The sequence below is a fragment of the Tupaia chinensis genome, unplaced genomic scaffold (assembly GCF_000334495.1).
Source record: "Tupaia chinensis unplaced genomic scaffold, TupChi_1.0 Scaffold000014_1, whole genome shotgun sequence".
Taxonomy (NCBI): domain Eukaryota; kingdom Metazoa; phylum Chordata; class Mammalia; order Scandentia; family Tupaiidae; genus Tupaia; species Tupaia belangeri.
Genome location: NW_006159444.1, coordinates 5,371,195 through 5,385,420, shown reverse-complemented (window position 1 = coordinate 5,385,420; position 14,226 = coordinate 5,371,195). Strand labels below are relative to the sequence as shown.

The 14,226-nt window shown below is 45.5% G+C and overlaps 1 protein-coding gene across 2 annotated transcripts in view; it reads right to left on the bottom strand.

The window, feature by feature from the left end:
- Positions 1 to 312: 312 nt before the first annotated feature.
- The window catches only part of ZBTB2 (zinc finger and BTB domain containing 2), a 28,881-nt gene continuing 14,967 nt past the window's right edge, over positions 313 to 14,226 (bottom strand). Inside the window, exons 2-3 of one of the 2 annotated variants that reach the window (XM_006140012.3) lie at positions 11,284 to 11,468; positions 313 to 3,056 (exon numbers count right to left, since the gene is read on the bottom strand). In XM_006140012.3, the coding sequence (XP_006140074.1) occupies positions 1,685 to 3,056; positions 11,284 to 11,456 (1,545 nt within the window). In that variant the 5' untranslated portion in view covers positions 11,457 to 11,468 and the 3' untranslated portion in view covers positions 313 to 1,684. Of the gene's footprint in view, positions 3,057 to 10,058; positions 10,241 to 11,283; positions 11,469 to 14,226 lie in introns of those variants that run through there. The other variant, XM_006140011.1, reaches the window with a different exon arrangement.

Sequence of the window (14,226 nt, the reverse complement as noted above, 5' to 3'; positions counted from 1 at the left end):
TGTCTTTAGGCAAACCCTTAGCCTCCTTTTTCTTCCTTGTAAAAGAAAGTCAGATCAAATGATCTCCAGATCCAGTCCTGGTCCAAGGTTGACTGTTCGTAGCATTTTCACAGAGTTTGCTCTTCTGATTCTCACAATGTAATGACCTAATGCAGTTGTCGGCATCTTCACTGTACAAATGTGGAAAATGTCACTCAGGTTAGGGGAACTGCCCGAAGTTCTGCAGACAGGATAAAACACAGCAAGCAAACGACCCCTTGTGCAATGGCTTCTCCACTCCCCCTTCCTGCATTTCTTAGACAAATACAGAGATAAAATTGTATACCCATTTAATTAAATCTTTATTCAATGAAAGGATGTATAAAAACTTACAAATCTGAGAACTTAACTATACATGAAATAGGATGACGGGGTGTTCAGTTTTTAACATAGACACACAGTATAGCTATTAACTATTCTCCCCTTCCCTTTCCCCTTCGGTCCTTATTTCTGGCTCCTCGTTCATCCTATGAGACCATTCTCCGATTGGCCTAAAGGAAGATAAATGGACATTTTTTTTTTTTCTTACATCTTTCAGGCCAATGGAGAAAATTCCAGGATGTTAAAAAATTTGAGAATAAACATCAAAATGAAGTTTGTTCCCAAACAGCGATTAGACCTTTTTTGTCCTGATTTCTCTGCCATGTTTTGATGCTTCAGTGAACGCTGCCAGTAAACTATTAGCGTTGACTTTTAAAGTCATTGAAGTGACTACATCTGCTTACAAGCTCACACCTTCCCCTGAAAGTTGCATATTCCTCCATCCTTTTCCCTGCGGTATACGCACTGATTTAAAAGCAGCTCGTTGGTGTTTAAATGAATGAACACTGGCAAATGGCATGTATAGAACAGTACTGTCGAATCAGATTTTTAAAACACACAGCACATCTGTCAGAAACAAAAATACAGCATGTTGTTCAACTTAGAAGCCAGCAATTAGCTAAGGCATGTGCATTAATTCACCTGTTTCTAGCAAGTAGCCACACACTTTCTCTTACAGACACACAAACTCACAGCTTGTCATGTTTTATCCAAAAATTAAGATTGCCATCACATTATTACTTTGTCTCTTGTTTGGTTAAAAGTAGATTTCTTAACTAATGATTTTTCTTAACTGGACATAATCTTAAACGATGCATTCTGAAGTAAGACACCTGGAAAGATAAACACAACATTTTCTTGGGTTGGAAGTTTCCCCACACCTTCTAGATTTTGCATAGTACAGAGCCCAGCTGTATCTCTAAGAAGCTTGCTATCTTTTCTGACATTGGTTTTCTGAGAAGGAAGACTTATTACCCAGGGAAAGTCATAATTTTAGCTTTCTGGTTGTTTTGTTTTGTCATATACTCTTCATTAGTTCCAAGTATACTTTTAAACAATCTAAAACTTCTCCACATCGATTTGCGTTTATCAGTACTACTGACCATTATCTTTCCAATAGCCCCTGAATTAAAGTAAATATATTCCAGGTTTATAATGCACAAAGCCTTTACAGAGGTGGGGCTGGGGCTGGGGAGAGGAGAAAGAACGGGGAACAGGGACCTGTTCGCATCATGCCATGAAGAGCTACAGTTCTGAACTGGGGGAAGGGAGGGAAGATAGTCTTTGTAAAAATGACCGAGTTTTTAAAAAGGTTAAGTAACATTCAGTCTAATAGCACAGTTTCCTGTTCCTTTTTGATGGAGGCTAACACTGGGTGGTCGGGCTCTGTTACTTCCGAGTCCCCACTGCCCAGGAGAATGGACCGCCCCTCGTCTAGGGCGAAGACGTCCGAGTTCTGGTTTTGGCATGCGTGTTTCACCACCTCGTTGGGGGTTGAGAATGTCTTGTCACACAGGTTGCACTTGTAGGGCTTGTTGGTCTGCACCAACATGTTGTCCATCTGGCTGCCCTCCTCGAAGGTGCAGAGCTCCAGCGTCTGTTTGTCCACCATGGTGTACGTGTCAATGCTCTGGTTGAGGCACACGTGGCGGGCGGCCTGGTTGGCCCTGCAGAAGCTCTTGTCGCAAGTGCTGCATTTGAAGGGCTTGCCGGTGTGGATGTACATGTGCTCCCGCCAGTGGCTCTTCTGGATGAACTTGCGGCCGCAGATGGAGCACTCGTACTTGCGCCTCTTCACCTCGCGCTCCTGGTCCGCCTGCTCCAGGTTGTCGATGTCCGCGATGTCCGAGGGTGGCGGGGTCTCCGACTGCTGCTGCCCGTCGATGATGGGCGAGTCGGAGATGTGCTGCAGCTCACTGTCACTGATCATGCCCGCCTCGGGCACTTCCAGGGCATCCTTCCCAAGGTCAGTGGCATTGCTACAGAGTGACAAGGGGACACGGCTTTCCCCCTGGTGGCTGGCGGGGAAGGGGACCCCTGTGTGGATCTGGAGGTGCTCCCGCAGGTTGCTGCGGAGGGTGAAGCGCCGCCCGCACAGGTGGCAGGCATAATACTTGGGAAAGCTTCCATTCCTCTTCATGATGCTGGGCTTGACGTGGGCTATGGTGAGGGATGCCGGCTGCTCGTCGGAGGAGGAGGCTTCCAGGTTGGTCTCCTCCCCGGGAGGAGGGGGAGGGACAGGAGTGGAAACAAGTTCTGGAGATAGTGAGGTCTGCAGCGGGTCTGAGGGGGTCAGATTTGTCCGGTTCACCTGGGCCAGATTTGAAGTCAGCTGAGAGAGCTGCGAGGCCTCAGGCACCTGCTCCTGGCTCACCCTGGAGGTCGGCGGCCTGGGCTCTCGGGCCAGCTTTTCGGGGGCTGAGGCAATCTTGGTGGCCTGTCTCAGCTGATGATCTGCAATCTGGATGCCATACAAGGAAGAGGCCAACGGGAAAACTTGGTCGGGATGAGAAAAGGCTCCTTGGCTGGCAAGGCTGGCTTCCTGGATGAGGGGGTACGCATGGAGGAACTTGATCCCCTGTTCCAAGCGGACCGGGTCGATAAGCTGGGGTGCCATCTTCCCGGTGTACATCAAATGCAAGAGATAGCTGAAGATATCAGGCTGGATGTCAGTTGGTTTCAAACGCACACACTCACTGAAAGGAACAAGCACAAACATCTATAAGTAAAGGCCAGCCCAAGGCTCAGATGGTAACATAAAGCCTGGAGGAAAAGAAGGGACATTCCCTATTCCTGACTGTTTGAACCACTGGCCTGGACCTTTGGGCTAAAAGTCCAAGATCTGTGTGAACCTGTCCAGAGCTCAGGAGTCTGAAAAACATGGCAGGCGTGCGGATACCCAAAATCCCAAGAAGAGAATATAAAGAGAAGGAACTGTGGTGTGGCCATTCCCCTGGGGAGTGATTTCTCACTTTCCTTCTTTCTGTCTCTCTCCAGCGAGCACACACACACCCATAACAAAAACTAATAAAATAAAAGCCAAACAAACTATCCGATCAGAAAGTTCCTTCACCTGTAAAATGACACAAGGGAGCAGGCGCCCAAGGCAAGACACCAAAGCTGAGACAGGAAGCAGACCTAATTCTGTGTGCTCTGTGCCCATCCACACCAAGATCCTTCCGAGCACTGAACCTATCCTGTGTGTGGGCCAGGAGGTGGTGCAGTGGTTAAGGCGCTGGACGACTCCCACGTGATCAACTGCAGTTCGAGTGCCAGACCCAGCAGCTTGAAAATCATGCTGGAGGTCTGTGCAAGAGTGCCCAAAATTCCGAGAATGAAGAAGGAACTGCCGTGTGGCTATTCCCCCTGAGGGGTGATTTTTCACTTTCTGTCTCTCAGGTGCTGTAACAAAAATCTCTCAAAAACAAACAAAAGGGGTCGGCAGGTGACATGGTGATTGGGGTGCTGGATTCCCACACGTGGCTGACCACGGTTTGAGTCCTGGACCTGGCAGCTTACTTTCTCATGTTCTCTCTCTTTCACTATGTCCCTCTCTGGTCAAATTTTAAAAATGAACTAACTACGGGACCAGCAGTTGACGTAATGCCTGTTTCGCTGGACTCCCATGTAGCTGACCGAGGTTTGAGTCCCAGACCCGGTGGCTTAAATTCACGCAACGTGCATGTGTGTACGTGCCCAAGATCCCGAGAGGAGAAGGGATTGTGGTGTGGCCATCCCCCCTGGGGGGTGACTTCTCACTTTATGTCTCTTTCTGGCGAGCACATGCGCCCTTAAAAACCTCTCAAAAAAAAAAAGAAAAAAAAAAAAAAGAACTAAAGTTAAATAAAATAATGCTTAAAAACAAAAACAAAAAAACACAACAGAAAAAAAACAGGGGCCGGTAGGTGGTGTGGTAGTCAAAGGCCCTGGATTCCCACATGGCCAACCACTGTTCGAGTCCCGGATCTGAAGGTTTCCTTTCTTGCTTTCCCTTTCTCTCTCTCTGTCTCTCTCTGCTCAAGTTAAAAAATAACAAGTGAAAATAAATAAATAATTATTAAAAAAAAAAAAAACCAATAAACAAAATAACTATCCTGCATGATAGAAAAGGCCAGTTTTTGTTTATCCCCAGTTGGCAGCTACAAAAGCTGAAGTCTCTCCCTAAAGTAAGTGACATATCTGAGGCACCTGGAAGTACCGCTGATTTTCTGAGACTTCTGTTTACATCACTTCAGAAATATCATCCTGCTCGAGCAGCAGTAATAAAGAGGGTCCTAAGAATGCCCCAGACCATCAGGAATGGCAGAAGTTCTGGTGCACATTAGAAAGCAACAAGATAGACCTCTATCCATCATGTCACCCACTGAGTGGATGAATATATTCTATAGACAAAACATTTTCAACCTCAAAGACAGTGTCCTTGAAAGCCTTTAGCGTTTATAATTGTTTGGATTAAACCGAACTCTTTTTTTGGCTCTTTAGCAATCACGTTCATTCTACTGACATATGTTTTTCAGTATGCTAAAATATTAAACAGCTATCCTGCTCTTCTAAATTAACATTTTAGTCTATTAAAAAAAGTGACTTAAATAGTGACAGAACAGACTTGAGTAATTACTGTACTGCTGTCAATGTGTGTAAAAAAGAGTACATACAAATAATCACATGAAAAATGTTTGATTGTGGGGCTAGCAGTTAGGGTAATAGCTATGTCGCTGGACTCCCATGTAGTCGACTGTGGTTCGAGTCCCAGACCCGGTGGCTTAAAACTCACGCTGGGTGCGTGTGTGTGCGTGCCCAAGATCCCGAGAGGAGAACGGAGGAGAAGGGATTGCAGTGTGGCCATCCCCCCTGGGGGGTGATTCCTCGCTTTCTGTCTCTCTGTCTCTGTCCCTCTGGTGAGCGCACTCGCCCTATAGCAAAAACCTCTCCAAAAAAAAAAAAAAAAAAGTTTGATTGCCAAGTATGGAAATAAAAAAGCAAAAAAATCCAACTTGAAAACTAGTGGCCCACACCAGCCAGGTGGTATGGTGGCTGGACCCCACGTGTCTGAAGGCTCAGTTTGAGTCCTGGACCTGGTGGCTTGAAAAACATGCCAGGCACATGTGCATATGCACCCAAAATCCAAAGTAGAGAATGGAGGAAAAGGGATTGTAGTGTGGCCATCCCCCCAGGGAGTGATCTCTCACTTTCCTTCTCTCTGTCTCTCTCCAGTGAGCACACACACCCCATAACAACACCCTTTTCCCCCAAAACTAGCAGCCCTTTGACAGTATAAAGACACACAGATCACTCATACCTTTATTCGGAGATTTAAAATATTCCTTTAAGCTATTTATACCTCTTTAAATAGGAATGCAAATACAGGTGGGTCTTTCCTTTACATGATTTCCAACAATATGGGGGTAGTGTAACACTTAGGTGATGTGGGAAAACTCAATATTCAAAATAAAGTTCCCAGGATTTTACTTTAGTAATATAAATAATCTACTCCCAAGTGACAAAATGACAGGAGACACCTCCACAGGACCAGGCAGGAGACCACAGAACTGTGAAACCGTGACCTTCAGGGATGCAAACTACCCCCGACAAGTATATGCCTTTCCTTCTGCAGGGATGGACCATCCTCAAGGGGAGGGGGGCAGAGTCAGGAAGCCTACTAGTGGACCCCACCCCATCCTCCAGAAGGAACAGGACAGGAAGCCAAAGGGGGTTTGCTTGGTAGCACTCGTGAAAGGTACAACCCAGCTGGTTCCCCTTACAGAGAAACGTTGGTAAATTTTGTGAACTTTCTCTCAGTTGTTGTTGGATAGGATGTCTGGCCTAAACAGTGTGTAAACAGTGACTTGACAGTAAGCCTCGTGGGTTTTAAAGACTACGTGCCGTCCCTGGTGGCAAAGAAAGGGGAGGAGCTAGGGGACCACAGTATACACCTCAGCCAGGCTTGGAGGGAGACAACTCTAAGAAGCTGGGTAGCACCGGTGGCAAATGCCAGGCAGAGGAGAGCAGCGAGTCCCTGGGATTATGGCTGGGGGCCTCTGGGGTCCAGGGAGGCCTCCAGATGCCAATTTATTTTGATTTGTTTATTTAAAAAATTATTTTTAAAGCAGCAGCACATGTGGACGTATATACGTAGCCACACACTAATGACAGGTGGAACTGTTCCAAGTTCCTATCCTTTCACATTTCAGCCACCTCCATCCTTGACTGCTTTTCCTGCAGGCAGCCTGACCTCTGTCTCCTAACGACACAGCTCACTGTGGGCAACGGTGGTCACTTCCCAGTCCTGCAGGAAGGACACAGCTCCCTATAAGAGAATTACATCTAAGTGGCTTCATTTGCTGTAAAACTTATATAGGAGAAAAATAAATATGGTTTTAGTGTGTAGCTACAGATCTTCCCAGATAAACTTTTACAGTGATTTCCATTCTTAATTTTTCCTTCACTAGACCTTTCAAATAAAAGATTGGCTTAAGGGACTTTGAAAATAAGGATTTTGAAATAATGTTAAACACAGTCAGGACGTTGTACTGAGTAAGGCTGGCCCCACCATGCAGGGTTTAAACTTCCCACTTAGAGAAGGCATATAAGACAGAGCCACCTAGTGGTCACTGCAGACATTAAACACTCTCTACACACTGACCTTCTTCCTAGCAGGTCACAGTGCCTCATATACTGGGCTCGCACTGGGCTCTGGCTTAAAAGCCCGCTCCTAGTCTTCCCCCTGGGTTTGCCCTGCCCTGGTGAGCTTGAATTCTGCACGACGAGGTGGGAAAAAGCTAGCCACTAGGAAGTGGGCCACATAGCATGTGCCACTTTTGTGTAGTAAGTAACGCATACTACTGCTTAATCTTGGGACTTCTGTTATACGAAGATCGAAGATTGCATTCCCTTAGGAGAAAGGCATTTATGTATTGCCCTACACTTAGGGTCGGTTTCCTGCATCTGATTAAAACCCATCTCATGGTTTTCATTTACTCCTCAAAATTAAAATCTTTCAAGACAATTTAATTCACTGTGTTGAGACTGAAGTCCCCATTAGCCACGAGGTCTTTTAAGACAATTTAATTCACTGTGCTGAGACTGAAGACCCCATTAGTCATGAGGTTCCCTAACTCCAGGAAGTTAAAGGGAGCCCCTCAGTGTTGCAGGATGAATGACTTCTGGCCTTCATTCCTATTGTCCTAATACTCCTCTGTCTTGCTCCTCCAGAAGTTTATCAAGTGGTTATACTACTGTGTGCAAATATAGGGGGTTTTCGAAAAGTTAATGGAAGGGGAAAAAACTGCATGGATTTAAAAATCATTTGAACCTCAAGGAAACACTTACACTTTAATTCCATGTTTCCACAAACGTTGTTTTTCTTTAACTTGCCAGAGAGCACATGTACTTGCCAGAGAGAGAAAGAGAAAGACAGAACTCCCCATTGGAGTGTGGTCACACAGTAATCCCTTCAAACTTCCATTTCTCTATCCTGCTAGGATTTGGGACACACACACACACACACACACACACATGCACCCAGTCATTCTTAAGCTGCCAGGTCTACGTCTCAAACTGAGGCCAGCCAGGTGGAATTGGGCTCCCTTAACCACGAGGCCATGGGATTGGTCCCCCATAAACTTTTTGAATTCCCCTCATACTTCAATTTTGCTCTGTGCTATTCACAAACATTTGCTGCCCTTAAGAAGCTTAGAAATGTGGGGAGGTTAGTACACAGAGAGATCACTTTTGATCATTTTGCATTCCTTGAATTGGGAAGGGTCGCAGAAGACGTGATATGGGAGCTGGGACTTAGGTAATGGTTGGAATACCAGCAAAATGCAGAAAAGAAGAGCCCATGACACAAAACTAGGCCAAGCCACGGTGAAGATGAGGGGCAGGTGTTCCAGTGTAGCCCACTCAGAGAGGAGGCTGGAGCAGGCCAGGCTGCCCCTGAATGACAGGACAGGAGCCCGTTCATTATTCTGACATGCACTGGGTATCTTCCTAGCTTCTGATTAAAGAATTGGGACCAGCAGATGGAGTAATGGTTACATTGCTGGACTCCCACAGTCGACTGCAGTTCAAGTCCTGGACCTGGCAACTTATGACTCACACCAGGCATGTGTGCGTGTGTACCCAAGATCCTAGGAAGAATGGAAGAGAAGGGACTGTGGCATGGCCGTCCTCCCTGGGGATTGATTTCTCACTTTCTGTCTCCCTGTCTCTCTAGCAAACATACAAGCACCATAGCAAAACTCTCTCTCAAAAAAAAAAAAAGAAAAGAAAGAAAAAGAAAAAGAAAGAACACCATCCAGTGGGCTTCTGATCAAAGGCACACCACAGTGAAGGCAGTGTTTAGGGAGAGTAATGCAGAGCAGCAATGGTTAGGAAATGGAAGTGAGATGGAAAGCATACTTTTCTGCCAAATATTTTGCAGAAAACATGATTTGGGGACAAATAAGATGTGATCTGAAAGAAATTTCTAAGCCTGGGTTACTTGAAGGTAAGAAAATACAAATCAGGAGGGACCTCAGAGAAGAGATTTAATTCCGTTTTCAACATGCTTAGTAAGATAAAAGGAGGATATTAACGCCAAATGCCTGGCCTTGTGAAGGAGTTCTGGAGACAGAAAGAGCTAGGCCAGAGCTATAAATTGGACGTTCCTACAGAGGTGAAATCTAAGAATGAGATAACCCGAGACCGAAGTCTGTCTGCGAAGACACGCGTTTAGAGGGCAGACAGGGGGTGTTCAGTCATGTGGATGCAAATGGCAGCTGCCGAGGAAGGAGGGAGAGGGCAGATGCTGCGCAAGGACAGTGGTTTTGACGCAGGGGTGACCTCCGAGAAACCATTTCAGTAGAGTGATGGGATGGAAACCACAGAGCAAATGGATAGGAAGAGTGTGGGATGAGCAAAGTACCAGCAGGGACACAGGCCACCCTTTTAAGACCTTCTGTGGTAAAACCAAGGACGAGCAGCCCCATAACTCAAGTAGTCGGCAACACGGGGGAGGCCTCGATCCCCCGCGGGCTGGGAGGGGTGAAGGCAAGAGGAGGATGCAAAGCATATGGAAAGAAGACAGAATTAAAATTCAGAGTAGGATCTGGGGGAACGGGGGAGAGAGGAGGCTTGTTTTCCTTAGACACTGAGAGGCCCTCTTCTCTAGACAGGAGAGATGGGGAGGAAGAAAATAGCACAGATCTAGAGATACTCTAAGATAGAAAACAGGGATATTAGGGGAATACAAGCTTCCCAGTAGAGTAGGAGTGAAGAATAAATAAATAAATTTATTTATTTATTTAATAAATACTGGACATTAGGGGCATACTGGAAGGGGGGCCAGGGATGGAGGAGCGAGAGAAAGGGCTTAGGTAACAAATCCACAGATTACTGACAGAGGGTAAACCCAGAACACGCTGCTGGCTTTGCAACAGACCCGATCCTGACTAAGCAGGGGACACCCAGTAAGGATATCTGGAGTGGAGGGCGGCATGGGGCTGGCAGGCTCGGTGATTCTCAAGTGCTAGTGAAAGCATGAGTCACCAAGAAGGGGTGGGGAAAGTGGAGTCACCCGGGAACTGGGCGCCTAGGAGCCTAGGGAGAGGTAGAGAGATCCCTGGTCTTGATGGCAGCAAAGAGCAGGAGGAGTGGGAAGAGGGACATGGAATTGAGAAGTCCATAGTCATTTGATTATCAGCAACCACTTTAGTTACCTGGTCTGATGGACAAACAACATCTTAAAGTAATTGGAGAATGAAGCAAGAACTGATTTGTGTGCCTTGAAGTACACATCGCCGATGGCAACCGTGCAGTCACACAGGAAACCAAACTCTCGCTGAGCGTTTAACTGTTGCAGGAGAATAAGTCCATGGTTGGCCAAATCCATTTTTTAAAAAATCTGCAAAGCAAACAATTTTATTTTTAAGAAAGGTGATTTTCAAATAAATATGTGTCCTTTATAGTCACCAATAGTAATGATCATAGCTCACATACAATCACAGCTACCGAGCCAGGGGCTGCTCAGAATAGTACATAAATTCATTGGCGTAGTTTCATAACAGTCCTCGGGAGTACGTCTGTCGTTCTGTCATCTGCCTCTTACAGATGAGGTCATGTAGGGTAAATGAGGGGTTACAGTGACTCGCCCCAGCTTATACAGATGGCAAGTGGAGGAGCCAGGAAACAAACTCCTGTAGTCTGCTTTTGTGTATCAAGCCCCTGACATGGCAAATATCCCTGGATTGTTTAGTCTTTCAGTTTAAGATTCCAAATGCAAATTCTAAAGATCCCTCAGAATTTCTCAAATCTTCCAAGCAGACAGATAAATTAAGGGAGCTGAGGCAGGATCACATCAGGACAGGGTGAAATGACTAAGCTTGGGGCAATTTCCCAGTTCCTGCTGGGTACACCGGCCACTGATGTAACAGGTGACACCTGCGTGATTCCCTAGCCTCAGCACCGATCAGGTGGGGAAGCAGGACTGGCGCTCAGCTATGTTGTTCCAGGAGAAGGAGGTGGGTTTATTTAATAAATACTGGACATTAGGGGCATACTGGAAGGGGGGCCAGGGATGGAGGAGCGAGAGAAAGGGCTTAGGTAACAAATCCACAGATTACTGACAGAGGGTAAACCCAGAACACGCTGCTGGCTTTGCAACAGACCCGATCCTGACTAAGCAGGGGACACCCAGTAAGGATATCTGGAGTGGAGGGCGGCATGGGGCTGGCAGGCTCGGTGATTCTCAAGTGCTAGTGAAAGCATGAGTCACCAAGAAGGGGTGGGGAAAGTGGAGTCACCCGGGAACTGGGCGCCTAGGAGCCTAGGGAGAGGTAGAGAGATCCCTGGTCTTGATGGCAGCAAAGAGCAGGAGGAGTGGGAAGAGGGACATGGAATTGAGAAGTCCATAGTCATTTGATTATCAGCAACCACTTTAGTTACCTGGTCTGATGGACAAACAACATCTTAAAGTAATTGGAGAATGAAGCAAGAACTGATTTGTGTGCCTTGAAGTACACATCGCCGATGGCAACCGTGCAGTCACACAGGAAACCAAACTCTCGCTGAGCGTTTAACTGTTGCAGGAGAATAAGTCCATGGTTGGCCAAATCCATTTTTTAAAAAATCTGCAAAGCAAACAATTTTATTTTTAAGAAAGGTGATTTTCAAATAAATATGTGTCCTTTATAGTCACCAATAGTAATGATCATAGCTCACATACAATCACAGCTACCGAGCCAGGGGCTGCTCAGAATAGTACATAAATTCATTGGCGTAGTTTCATAACAGTCCTCGGGAGTACGTCTGTCGTTCTGTCATCTGCCTCTTACAGATGAGGTCATGTAGGGTAAATGAGGGGTTACAGTGACTCGCCCCAGCTTATACAGATGGCAAGTGGAGGAGCCAGGAAACAAACTCCTGTAGTCTGCTTTTGTGTATCAAGCCCCTGACATGGCAAATATCCCTGGATTGTTTAGTCTTTCAGTTTAAGATTCCAAATGCAAATTCTAAAGATCCCTCAGAATTTCTCAAATCTTCCAAGCAGACAGATAAATTAAGGGAGCTGAGGCAGGATCACATCAGGACAGGGTGAAATGACTAAGCTTGGGGCAATTTCCCAGTTCCTGCTGGGTACACCGGCCACTGATGTAACAGGTGACACCTGCGTGATTCCCTAGCCTCAGCACCGATCAGGTGGGGAAGCAGGACTGGCGCTCAGCTATGTTGTTCCAGGAGAAGGAGGTGGGCTGTGAAAGGTGTAAGGCCAGCTGGAAGGCAGGGGGGAGGCAGGGGAGCTGGAGGGGGGAATACTGGGGTGAGGGGGAGAGGTCAACATTCAAATCCGAATGTTCAGACTCCAGGTTCCATGATTTCCATTACTGACATGTGACCTTATCAAACCTATCCTGCCTAATCTACCTAGAGCCAACTAATATTGTCGGCTCACCAAATCACTAGACTGCCCTTTCCACAAACAGTTTTTATAAAAGCCTGCTACACATAGGCCAACATTATACTTTACATTATACTTATGGTGAGAAAGAGTGAATGCTTTCTCCCTAACATTAAGAATAAGGCAAGGACGTATGCTCACTATTCAACACAGTACTGGAAGTACTAGCTAGTGCAATAAAGAAAAGAAATAAGAAGGCATACAGATGGAAAGGAAGAAACAAAACTGCCTCTATTTGTAGATAACATAATTATAATGTAGAAAAACCTAAAGAATGTGTAAAACACTTCTTGAACTAATATGAGTTTGGCAAAGTCATAAATATACAAAACAAACAAATCAACTGTAAATCTACATACTAACAATGACCGCATGGACACTGAAGATAAAAATACATAATTTACAGGACCAGCAGATGGTAGAATGGTTACATCTCTGGACTCCCACATGGTTGACCATAGTTCCAGTACTGGACCCAGCAGCTTAAAACTCATGCTGGGTACGTGTGTGCATGTGCCCAAGATCCCAAGAGGAGAATGGAGGAGAAGGGACTGGGGTGTGGCCATACCCCCCGGGGGGGTGATTTCTTGCTTTCTGTTTCTCTAGCGAGCACAAGCACCCTATAGCAAAAAATCTCTTTAAAAAAAGTCACTTACAATTACTTAAAAAATGAAAAATTTTTTTGTAGCTACGGATAAGATTATTTTAGAATGTATATATAAAACCAAAGGAACCAGTATAGGTTAAAATAATTTTTTTAGAGAGATATTTTTGCTATAGGGTGTGTGTGCTCGCTAGAGAGACAGAGAGAAAGAAGCCAGAAATCACCCCCCAGCGGGGATGACCATGCTGCACTCCCTTCTCTTCCATTCTCCTCTCAAGATTTTGGGCATGCATACACATGCGCCTGGCATGAGTTTTAAGTCATTGGGTCCAGGACATGACTGCAGTTGACTATGTGGGTGTCCAGTGACGTAACCATATGCTATCTGCTGCTCCCAGGTAAAATAATTTTTAAAAAAGCATAATGTGGGGGGAATCAGTTTATTCTATTTCAAGATACATATTACCGCATACAAGACTGTGTGGTATGGGTAGAGTCAATGGGACAGAGTAGAGAGCCCATAAGTAGACCCACATAAATACGCACAATCTATTGTTGACAAAGGCACAAAAGCAATTCAGTGGAGGAAGAGTAATCTTCTCAACAAGTGGTGCTAGATAAATTGGACTTCTATAGGTAAAAAACAAATGGTACTAGATCAACTGGACTTCCATTAGAAAAAAAAAAAGGCAAACAACAACAAAAAAAGTAAGATGGAACAGAAAAAACCTTGACCTAAATCTCATACCTTATATAAAAATGAACTCAAAATGAATAATGGGCTTACATGTAAAATACAAAACTAGGGGCCAGCAGGTGGCCTGGTGGTTAAGGCAGCTGGACTTCCACATGGTTGACTGTGGTTCCAGTCCCAGACCTGGCAGCTTGCTTTCTCATTTTGGGGACCAGCAGTTAGCATAATGACTATGTCGCTGAACTCCCATGTAGTCGACTGCGGTTTGAGTTCCGGACCCGGTGGCTTAAACTCACACCAGGCACATGTGTGTGCGTGCCCAAGATCCTGAGAGGAGAATGGAGGAGAAGGGACTGTGGCATGGCCATCCCCCCTGGGGGGTGATTTCTTGCTTTCTATCTCTCTGTCTCTCTATCTTTCTGGCGAATGCACGTGCCCTATAGCAAAAACCTCTCAAAAAACAAAAACAAAAAAACCCATCTAAGAATCTGGGACTAAGCAAAGAGTTTCTTATACTTGAAATCAAAAGTAGAATCCATAAAGTAAAAAATAAGTTGGACTTCATCAAAATGAAAAACATTTGCTCTATTAAGATGATAAAAAAAAAAACAAAAACAGGCTGAAGACTAGGGG